At 37.5% G+C, this 12,036-nt stretch overlaps 1 protein-coding gene across 1 annotated transcript in view; it reads left to right on the top strand.

Annotated features, from left to right (window-relative positions):
- The window catches only part of SPAG17 (sperm associated antigen 17), a 194,160-nt gene that overhangs the window by 121,369 nt on the left and 60,755 nt on the right, over positions 1-12,036 (top strand). Inside the window, exons 21-25 of the mRNA XM_058538916.1 lie at positions 1,461-1,700; positions 2,683-2,794; positions 4,621-4,779; positions 5,997-6,110; positions 10,893-11,068. Of these exons, the coding sequence (XP_058394899.1) occupies positions 1,461-1,700; positions 2,683-2,794; positions 4,621-4,779; positions 5,997-6,110; positions 10,893-11,068 (801 nt within the window). The remainder of the gene's footprint in view (positions 1-1,460; positions 1,701-2,682; positions 2,795-4,620; positions 4,780-5,996; positions 6,111-10,892; positions 11,069-12,036) is intronic.

Here is a 12,036-nt window from a genome sequence, read left to right as displayed (position 1 = left end):
CAGAGTTGGAAGCAATGTACAGTAGCACACCATTATATTGTATTTCTACGATACAGATACAGTTGACATAAATAACCTCAAGAGTATCGATAGTGAAATATAACAAAATAATTAGGAAGGTACTAAGTTTTGAGCTTTTATTGCCTTTGTTCTTAATATGTTATTTAATTGTGCATTATTAACAATTGTCTGAAAAAGTTCCTGAAAATTGAACCATAAACTCTTTCAAGCCAGTATGAGCTGGGTCCACTGTTATTTCCTGCTTTTAATTCATTGGCCTTCCTGAATGTTAGGATTAGTGTCTTTCATCAACTCTGGAAATGTCTCAGCCGTTATCTGTTCAAATACTGCCTTTTCAAAATTTCTATTCCATTTCCAAGAGGGCTTTCAAACTCACCTTATCTTTGATACTCTCTTGTTTCTCACTTATACTTTTGATTCCTCCTTTTCTTTATTTAAGCATATTAAACCACTTATTTTATATTCTCTATTTGATAATTCCAATATCTGCAATCTTTGCAGATATAATTTCACAGTTTGTTTCTTCTTCACATTCTTTCTTTTGGCTTATTTCTCAGGTTTTATGATTTTCATTTGCGAGCTCATATCAACTCACAACCTTTTTAGAATAAAATTTTAAGGTAATGTTCATTTTGGCCACAAATCTGTGTGAGGACAGGCTTGTGGTTAGGAGTTCTCAGGGGTGACTTTCCTCTCCCATTCTCCCTTTAACTCAGGGCCAAGGAAGCAGGCTAGAATTCATGGTCTTTCTCAATGGGGCAAGATTCTTTTCTAGTTCACCCAATGAAAGTGTCATTTTTTAAAATACCTGCTCTATTCAGAGGTCTCTGGTCTGATCTCCCAGGTTATGTCTGTAGTCCCCATTACCCGTTAAAACCCAAGTTCTAGGCTGCCAGGGATAGGCAGGTACCCCTGGGAAACTGCTGTCTTTGGTGCCCACCTCCTGCACTGGGTTAGTGCTTTCTCGTATACTCGACTTTGCTACCAGCCCTGCTATGCATTTCAATGATGATTTTTATATTTTATCCATAATTTTTGAAATATTTTATGTCAGGACACACCTAGCATACCATGTTTCTGACTAACCATGTTTAAGACCTAAATTGGGGATGAGACTCATGTGGAAAAGTATAGGCGACAGGGAGACAAGCTAAGAGGCTGACGCAGTAGTTCGGGCTAAGGGTAAGAAGACCTGAACAGAGGATGAGAGAAGAAAGTGAGGTGAGGAGAGATCTCTGAAGAGAACTGGCAGGATTTAGTACAGAGGAGTCAGGGGAGAGCAAGAGAACATCGAGGATGACTCCAAGGTTTCTAGCTCAGGATTTTGGTTTGTCAGAGATACCACTTACAAAAATCCTGTTAAATACTCTCCAAAATGAACCTCAATGGAATCTAATTTGTTTCAAAAATACTGTTCAATGTTTTTAACGTGTTGGCAGGCATGGAAAGAAGAACAAGATCGATTAGCAGAAGAGGAACGCTTAAAGGAAGAAAAAAAAGCAGAAAAGAAGAATAAGGAAGCTGGTAAAAAGAAAGGCAAGGAAAAGGTAGAGAAAGAAGATAGTAGGCTTTTGAAGAAAAAATCTTTTTTCAAGGAGAAAGCGAAAGAAGAGCAAATCAGGGACCCAGAAGTAACAGAGGAGCCCCTCCAGCAACCGGAACCTCAGATAGTTTACCCGGTAACATCAATTTTCTAAAAAGCATCTTTGGGTCATTCTTAACTGTTTTGGGAAAAACACAGCTTCTATGGAAACATAAGGTTCCCATTCTTTACTGCGACCCCAGAAGGCTTTGGGGTTTCTTCTAGCACAGCTGGTCTCAGACCTGTATTCCACCCCGATACCTAGGACCTTCTTTGCAGCCAATCACCAAGATAGGAACACCCTCTTGAGTGCAGTGAAGCTAGGTTACTAAGGGTAGTAAAGATGGAAATTTGACACAAAAACATATATTTAGGTTTATGTAAAGAAGCCACTGTGATAGGTCAAAGTGTCCACAAAGAATACCTTTTTATCTGGCTCGGATGACAGGGGTTCCTGAGTACACTCGATTGCCTCTCTGCAGGCACCTAGGTTTCTTGCTTGTATGCTTTGTAACACCTTCCCTTTGCCAATCTCTCCCTCATGCAGTTTTGGAAAACCTAATGGGAGAAAAACTGGAAAGAAATGTAACAGTCCTTTTCCCTTCTAGCTACTACTCTGAGCCAGGTGTTCTCAAGCTTTAGCATGTATCAGAATCACCTGAAGCTCTATTAGCAACACTTAGTAAAAAGTCTTTAACATATGACCCCCTAAAGCTAAAAGTGTCAATACTCCTCAATATATCAGTTCACTTTAAACAGAAAATTAACAGCCAAGGAAAGAGAAATTGATTTTTTCTCACACTGCCTTGGCAAGAGTACAGTGATTTGATTTGCACTGAATTATAAGGATGCTCCAATGAACAGAGTTTAAAACCATGGGCCTCGTTTAATTCTGCCTGTCATTGTAATACCACAGGAGTTGCTAAAGATACTATGGACACTGGCCTCTGAGTCTACAAAGTGGCAGACAAATCATTGAGCAGAAGTTAAGCTTATGGCAACTTGAGTTGGCTCACACTGATGAGTTGATTTTTGTCAGTTGCCGTTCCACACTCATAGCATGATGTTTTCTCTTCCAGTTTCGTGGATACAATATGGGAGATATACCCGTCCAAATCTCAGGAACAAATTGTTATCTATATCCTTCAGATGGAGGGCAGATTGAAGTAGAAAAGACGACATTTGAAAAAGGTACATTTTGAAAGCAGCTGGTTAATCTCTTGAAAGCTATTAACCCATTTCAGATCATCTTGAGGCACTGTACTCTTGAGCGTGAAAGGTGAGAGTGGTAATGTGCCCACTGCCATGCATTTATGCGCCACATTCAGCATTTTCAGACTTCACATTTTTCTGTTATAACTGACTCTGCAAGGCCCAGGCCAGCTGAGAGGTTAGCTGGGACACACTAATATGAACATTCCACTTGTTAAAATATTAAAACATTTCTATACGATTGGAAAATAGTATAGTAGTAACTGCAATAAGCAAATAGTTAATTAGTAATATTAATTACAACACATGGTGTTGTCTCAGAAACCAAGCACATACTGTGAACTTAGAGCAAATTTCTGGAGTGGGCTCTGGGGCACAGAGCTTGGCGGCCTGCTGTTGACACTGAGTTATTTTAGCTACAGAGAAATTGCCTCTGGCTTCAGAAATCTTTAAGTAGGAGAGGGGTCTTGCAGATGAGCTGAGGAGGACCTAGGCTGGAAAAGCCCTAAAGGAAATGCTTAAGTCTTCCCAAGGGAAGAACAGATCTGGGCTCTAGGGGACCTATCAGGGACGTCATGCAGGGCTTATCTTTTCACTGTGCTTGAAAGATCCCTCAGGTGGGTTTGAGGACCTGGGCTTTACTTGACAGCTTACTGTCTGGTAGGGAGCAGTGGTCTCCAAAAGCTGTAAAGAAGTCAGTGTGGAGGCAATGTGAGCTGGAACCTGTGTCATATCCACAAGATTACACATAGTCTAATGACTATCAATTTAATGAGGAAATCATTGCAAGAATTAGATGCTGTTCTCTATGTGAAATCATGGCTCAAGTGGAAACATCATTAGATAATATTTGCCACATCGAACGAAAGATCACACCAATGAATTTTAAAATAAAAAAGGCCTGCAAGTTATTCAAATTATTTGAAGAATGGCTTGTAATACAACTGACATCAAATACCAGATTGTTTTATTATATGAGGTTTATTTATTTAAAAACTGAAAGGGATTTTTTATTAATATATAGGTATGCACATTTATTTATATTATCATGTTTTAATATTTAACATTTTGAATATCATCCGTGGGTATGGGGTACAATTAGCAGTAATTAAAAATGGCACTCAGAATCACATAACTGAGAAAAGCACTGGACTCAAGTTTTATAATGCTTTGTTCTGTTTTCAATAACTATTCCTTGCTCTTACCAAAATTTGCGTACGCATACAATGTATATAGGTTTCAAGTGGTTCATGGTAAATACAGTATTTTCATTCTAATGTTACCAATTTTGAGAGATGATAATTCAATCAAAGTTGAAAGGAAAAAGCTAGATTAAAAAAAAGTAGAAGAAAAAAGCTGAGAGAAGAGACAAAAATGAGTCAGAACACTAGAAGAGAATATGTTATGAAAATTCTTATGTGTTCCTACTAACAATAATAACTACTATATCTAATGTTTATGTAATTCTTTATAAGTTGCAAAACTTTCACATTAACTATCTCATGTGATTAATCATAAAGTTGAGTATGGGTATACGTTAGCCTCAGCCAATTTATTTTCTCTTCTGTAATTTATTTGAGATGTGAGTAGAAAGTCTGCACGTGTCTCCCTGATCCACCTGCCATATATTCCTGGAATTCCACCATCACCTTATTCCTATAGGCATCTTTTTATAAAAATGGTGACATCCCTAGGGATTTCCCTTCCCTGACTTAAATTCTATGCTGTGTTATTTAAATGTCTTGTCAAGGAGCTTAATGGGGCATCATAATCAGCCCATCTTCTCTCCCATGATTCTTCCCCAGGCCCAACTTTTATCAAAGTGAGAGTGAAAAAGGACAAGCACAGTTTTATAATTCATTTAACAGACCCTAAGAAAATTGTGAGAAAGGAAAAAGAAGATGACGATTATTCTTTAGAAGATGAAGAAGATGAAAGAGAGGAAGAACAAAATCTTGAAACAAGTGAGCAGCTGCATCTTTGTGGCAGTGGGGGCTTAATACTTCAGCAATGTGTCAAACCCATCCACCTGCCAGAAACACACGTGCATCCCTTGCACTTAGCATGTGTGACTTTTCCAGATGGTAACTAAAGTGTTTTGCCGTTCTGCTTATATACATTTTCCCTAATGTAATGTGTATATACATTGTATACATAGCCCATCTATAGAGGGCTGCTACTGGATTTTGCCGCCTGTGGGCACGAGCTCTTGATTCCAGTTATCATACACAGTCTACCTAGCCTGGCTAGCTTTGTGTAGCAACATTGAATTTGCAATGTCCATTCTGGCCTGAATTTTGTTTTGTGCATTTGTACCAAGTGCAGTCTCTATGACTCAGGTCCTATTACTTGATCTCTCCTGAAGGTTTAGCTTCTCTCCAATAGTCACTGCAAATGATGCGGTTTCGTTCTATGCTCTATCACTTAGTTGTCCCTAGAGTGTCAAATTTCTTAGGTTGCAAGGACAAGAGAAGAATCCTAAATTTGGCCATGAGAGTCTCTATCTATTTGTAGATGAGAGATCCAAGTAGATGTCCGTTGATTGTACACCATGAAACTTCCTGATAACACCCCTTAACATCTCCAGGCAACACCACCTAGGGAAACTAATTGCTTCTTGCCCATTATGATGTAGGTTGTACCTGCAAAAGGAGATGAGTTCATTAATAAAATGTTTTGGACTCAAATTAGTGATAAGATCAATAACAAAATCTTGCTAATAAATTTAGTTATGGTCACAGTATTTTCCAAACTCAAGATAGGAACACAGTCTTTGAACGAGTTTCAATGTACCCAAGAACTTAAAACAGAAATTTTTAAATTACTTTTCTTTGTTTTACCCAATATAAAAATATATTGTTTATTATAAAAAATTAGGAAATATAGGAATATTTAAAGAAGATAATAGTTGCCCGTAATTCCACCATCCCAGCGGTAACCATTGTTCATAGTGTATTTCTTTTTTACTTTATCATCATGAGCATTTTTCTATTCGTTAAATATTCTTTGAAAACAAGCTTTTTTAATGATTTTGCGATTCATCGGTATATACATATATATCATAATTTACTTAATCATATCCATGTTTTTACATATTTAGGTGATTTCCACTTTGCACTGAGTTTGCTTACGTTTCTTTTTAATAAAATGGAAATGTCCTTGATTCGATTTTGTCTTTTAGAAGAGTCAGATGTGGAGAATAAAGCTGTCAGCAAGTTTGGATCTTTTTCTGCCACCTTGGAAAATGGAATCTGCCTCTCAATAAGTTACTACGGATCAAGTGGAATGGCACCAGGTGAAATACACATAACAGAAAGGACGTGTCCCATGACCAAGGGTGTCTGCCCATCCTCGGTCTGCTCACTTGATGATAAACATGTTCTGATTTAATAACCTTCATTTCCTGAAGGGTGGGAATATATGTGTGTGTACGTATATATGTGTGTGTATATATGTATGTACATATATAATCTTTCATTCATAGAAAATAGCAGTGCTTTGACATTTTAAACAGCATTTATCATATATATATAATCTTATATACAATCACATATGTATAATAAGATCGTATATATATATACATATATATATTTCAGTTATCTTTGGTAACTAGCCCATGAAAATAAGTCTGTTAATTGGTGTCAAAGAAAGCATAATTTGCCAAGAAATTCTCCTGGTTTTCTACAGAATAATATTTTTATGAATCCTGTGATTGTGCAACTGCTCAGTGTGCTTCAGAACATTAGTCTTAAAGGAGCCATTCATTGGATATCTTGAAGGATTTCTTTACCCCGCTTTTAATAAACAAATTCTCCAACTGGAAGCTATTTCCTTACAGACCACAAAATAATATATCACTTTACCAAAAACCAATTAGGAAATTTTGTGGGTTCTCGTGCATTTTACAGGAATCTAACCACAACAGATTTTTTTAAAAAAAAACCCTTTACAAAATCAAAAGGAAGTCCCTATGCTATCTAGCCGTAAAACCATGTGTGCATCACGGTGATCCGATTATCTGCCTTACTATGTAGTTCCTTTTCTGCAGAGACAACGTTCCCATGGATCATTATAATCTCGTTGCTTACCATGTGCCCAATATTGTAGTACTCTAGTGAGTTAAAGAGCTCATTAAACTTGTTAGTATTTTTGCTTTATTTGGGGTTTTATCTTTTAATTTTGTATTTGATTTGTTTTTAAATCAGCACTTCAGGAAGTCATTTAGTGCCTAACATATCATGTATTAAAAGCCATTATCACACATAGTCATTAAAAAATCCTATCCCTTCTGAACATAGGTTACCATTATTTTAGATTAAGTTATTTACATTCTCTTTCAATTGTGTTGCTGCTATTTCCTAAGTGGTTTCCTTATTGTTGACTTAATCCTTAAGTTATTATGCAATCATTCCATTTAAAACAAATGTTCCTAATTTCAGATTATAAGTACTACATTCGAAAATGTTTATAGTGTAGATAATAAATAATGTTTTACTTCTTGTATATTAAAAAAAGTTGAAGGGAGGGCCGGCCCAGTGGCGTAGCGGTTACATGCGCACTCTGCTTCAGCAGCCCGGGGTTCACAGGTTCAGATCCCGGGCGCACACCAACGCACCCCTTGTCAAGCCATGCTGTGGCGATGTCCCATATAAAGTAGAGGAAGATGGGCCCGGGTGTTAGCCCAGGGCCCATCTTCCTGAGCAAAAAGAGGAGGATTGGCGATGGATGTTAGCTCAGGGCTGATCTTCCTCACAAAAAAAAAAAAAAAATGTTGAAGGGCTGCCTGGTGGTGTAGTGGTTAAGTTTGCACACTCTGCGTGGCCTGAGGGTCACGGGGTTCAGGTCGCAGGCATGGACCTACACACTACTCACCAAGCCGTGCTATGGTGGCGTCTCATATACAAGATAGAGGAAGATTGGCATAGATGTTAGCTCAAGGACCATCTTCCTCAAGCAAAAAGAGGAAGATTGGCAACAGATGTTAGCTCAGAGCCAGTCTTCCTCACCAAAAAAAAAAAAAGAAAAAATGTTGAAGGCATGAATCTTTGTGAAAAATACGTTATAAATTTCTTAAGGATGCATGTAACACTAATATTTAAGAACTTTTATCTGCTAATGGCTAAACAAATTTCCAATCCAATTCTCCTCCCTTGATTGGGTATATACAGCTCTCTAAAACTTATTCATCTTGCTTAACTGACTTCATGCCTATTGATTTTGATTGGTAACTCCCCATTTCCTTCTCCCCCCAGCCCCTGGCAACCACCATTCCACTCTTTGATTCTATGAATTTGACTATTTTAGATTCCTCATGTAAGTGGAATCATGCACTATTTGTCTTTGTGTGACTGGCTTTTTGCACTGAGTGTCATGTCCTCAAAGATCATCTATATTGTCGCATATTGCAGAATTTCCTTTTTTTTAAAGACTGAATAGTATTCCATTGTATGTGTATGTTATATTTTATTTATCTATTTATCTGTCTATGGACATTTAGGTTGTTTCTACAACTCGGCTACCCTATTTTTTTTGTGCTTTTCAGTTCCTTGAATGAACTATGCTTTCTCTTACCTCTGGCCATTTGCTCATGCTGTGCTACTTGTTCAGAACACTTTCTCCTGCTATGTACACCGCCACTTTCAACAACTAAACTTCCTCCCATCCTTCAGGTCTCAGCTTACAGGTTACTTGCTCTGAGAAATCCCTCACAGAGCAAGTGGCAGTAGCATGTGAACTGGTCTTTGGAGGTCAGTGGAAATTGCTTAGGCAAAGAATCAAAGGAAGGAAATTCTAGATACCAGAAATAGTGTATGCAAAAGCTCAGTTGTACGAAAATGTGACATGTTTATAGAAAGCCAAACTATGCAGTATAGCCAAAGAATAGTTTGTATAGAGGTGTTTTGTGTTAGATGCCCTTCTTCTCGGTTCCGGTGGTGCTCTGTTTTGCCTCTATCACTGACTTAATCACACGACGTTGTACTTAATGGTTTCTTCATCTGAAGTACCCATTACATTGTAAGTTCCTTGTAGTCTCGCTCATCTTTGGCTATCCAATTTATGGTACATAGTAGTAGGTACCCAATAAATATTTACTGAATGAGTAAATGAATGACAATGAGAGGGAGGAGTTTCTAGCTGCCTGTAACTGGATGCCATTCACTTATTTATATATTGTACTTCCTATGGATCAGGCAATTTGCTGGCACTGGTCACTAAGATGAATAAAGCCATGCTACTTCTGCTCAAAGAACTCATTGTCTAATGGGAAAAGAAAACATAAACGGAGAAATAACTGCATAAGGGCTAGAAATTATATATAAACAGAGTCCTGGGAGCAGCTAGAAAATACTTCAGAGAGAAAGTATAGTATCTGAGATGGGACTTGAGAGATGAGTGGGAACTATCAAGACAAAGCAACAAGGAAAGGGAATCTAGATAGTAGAACCATTTGTATAAATACACAACTGTGTAAAAGTGTGGCATCTTTACAGAAAGGTGAAAAGTTGAGTGTGGCTAGAGTGGAAAGGTGAGCATTGTATGTCCTTTATGGTTAGTGTGTGGCAGAAGTCTTTAAGTAAGGAAAGGGAAGTGACGTGGTGAGATTTTAGTTTAGGCACATAATTTTAATGATAGTTTGGAAAGTACACTGAAGTGGTGGTATTGGAGGTGCCATGATACCAGTTAGGGAACTGTTGCAAAAAATCAATCAAGAGATTGTGAGAATCTGAACTAAGGTGGAAGGTAGGAATAGATAGGAGAGGCATGATCTGAGAGAAATTTCTGAGGGCTTGGTGACTGGTTGGAAGGATAGGCTGAGTCATACAGAGAAAATGCGTATGATCTCAATGTCTAACCCGAGAAATAAGGTGCACGGTTGGTCATGGCATTACCCTGCTTGGGAGAGGAGAGACTTACTGAGTTGGAAATGTCTCCAGTACCACAACCAGGAGGAGATATCTAAAAGCGGTTGTAAATATGCACCTGGAGCTGAGAAGAAAGATCATGCCTTGAGATGTGAATTTTGGAGTTATTAGCATAGAGATGACCGTCGGCGCCCCAGTAGTGGATGAGATACTTGGATCTAATATATATATATAAAAACAGGTGCTCAACCCTGGCTGCGTATCACAATCACGTGTGATGTTTCACAAATATAAATGCCTGGGCCTCATCCTCAGAGTGTTGGATTCAGTAGGTGAAGGTAGGGGCCTGAGAATTTTTTTTTAATTCCATGGCTAATTGTTATGGGCAGCCAGAGTTGAGAACATCTGTTAGGTAATGATAAGGGGAAAACCCCTGGGACCTAGCAACATTTAAGAGGTTGACAAAAGAGGAAGAGTCAGTAAAGGAAACTGAGAAAATACTTAACTGGAGAGGTAAGAGGAGATCCAGATGGTAGTGTTATCCTGGGACCCAGAGGAGAATAGAATTCAAGATGTAAGGGATGCTCAGAAGCTTCCAACATAATTCCTCCACAGATCAGCTCTCTTTTTAGAATTCTGACAATCCTTTAAAAGCCAGAATAAAATCGATCTTCTGCAAAAAAATTTCTTTTATCATCTCAGCTAGAAATAATCTATTTCTTTTCAGGATTTCCTTGTTTGTATCCCTTATGTTTCTGTTTGATATGTCCTTCTATTGAAGCTATTTGACTGCAGATCTTATTTAGACTATTTTGGCTTCGTAAGGTCTTTTGTATAGTTTTTTCATTACTGCCCACTGCTCCAAACATTTTGTATATACGAGCCTCTTAATAAATATTTCTCAAGCAAATGAAGAGAGCGTTTACTGCCCTATCATTAGGAGTTTACAATCTAGATGGAAAGACAAGAACATGTGAAGTAATGACTAAATCAAATATACCAAAGTAGGAAGTACCTCAGACATTTAAACTACAATCCTGATTTTCAAATCAACTATATTACTCCTGAAATCTATCTTACTGATAAATCATATTCAGCAAGGTAAAAATTGTTGCCAACTTGTATAAATATTTGAGATGTAAATTTTATTTAACAAATATATCAAATATGAATGTCTGTCTAATTTACTTGTTTTCTCCTTTTTTTCTTTATAGAGGATAAGGATCCTAATTTGGAAGCAATGTTGAATATCCCATCAGCACTTACTCCAACAGTAATTCCTGTTATAGTGACTGTCCCTCAAGGCAAAGCAAAAGGGAAAACAAAAGGCAAAGAAAAACCCAAAGAATCTCTTAAAGAAGAGGAACACCCGAAAGAAGAAGAGAAAAAGGTGAATGGACCTTGCCATAATTCCCAAACTCTTCTTCTGCTTCAATGTTAACTTTTTAAAAATCGTGAGTTATGTCAATAGTGTTATTACAGTGCATACATTTTATTGCGTAGATTCACTAACATTCCTTGAAGTGTCAAGTTTGAATGGACAAGAAGATATTTGCACACAAGAGTTGAATTCCCGTGCCAGGAGACGTATTGTCGTATACAAACTGTCTCAGGTCATTCATTCTAAACTCAGAAAGACTAGTTCAACCTTTTTTCCACCCTGGTTCTTAGGTGTTTTTGCTTTCGGTTGGTCAATTTTCTACCGTTCCTTATTTCAAATACTTTATTTAGTTCCGTTGAGATAAACAACAATTGGAAGAGGAGGATCTCTAACGAAACAGTGGAAACACTTGCATTTGGTAGACTTGGATTTAGATATTGATGTACTAAAAACTCGACAAGACTAAAGTACAAGTCACTAGTCCACCCTCTACCTCCAACCCTTCACCAAATGTAGACACACACACACATATACACACACACACACAACACATCGGCTTTGACTCTAAACATTTTCCTAATAGAAGAATATAGATCAAAAGAGGTTCTAGAAGAGGAACAAGAAGGAAACTACCTACCCAATCTTGACTCTTTTGCTATTTACTAGTACAGTGGTACGGTTTCTACAATGTAAAAATACTCAACTTATTAGAAGATAAAACTGTGTTAAAAAGTGATCAAGAACCTGGATTTCAGACCCAGGCTCTTTAAATGTTATGGGGTTTGAATGTTACTTAGCCTCTGCATCATATTTACATAGCTATACTAGTTGAGTTTTCCCAAGCTAGGACACTTGACCTCGTTAAGTAAAAATATTCAAGTATTGAGCAAAATAACCCCAGGTAATTCATTATTTTAGCTGAAAGCAATTTGGTAGCAAACCAATCAGTTCACACAACATTTTTAAAAATTGGCAAT

Source organism: Diceros bicornis, chromosome 4 (assembly GCF_020826845.1).
Source record: "Diceros bicornis minor isolate mBicDic1 chromosome 4, mDicBic1.mat.cur, whole genome shotgun sequence".
In the NCBI taxonomy this organism is placed as follows: domain Eukaryota; kingdom Metazoa; phylum Chordata; class Mammalia; order Perissodactyla; family Rhinocerotidae; genus Diceros; species Diceros bicornis.
The sequence above is the reverse complement of the archived record's forward strand: the minus strand, read 5'-3'. Positions and strand labels throughout refer to the sequence as shown.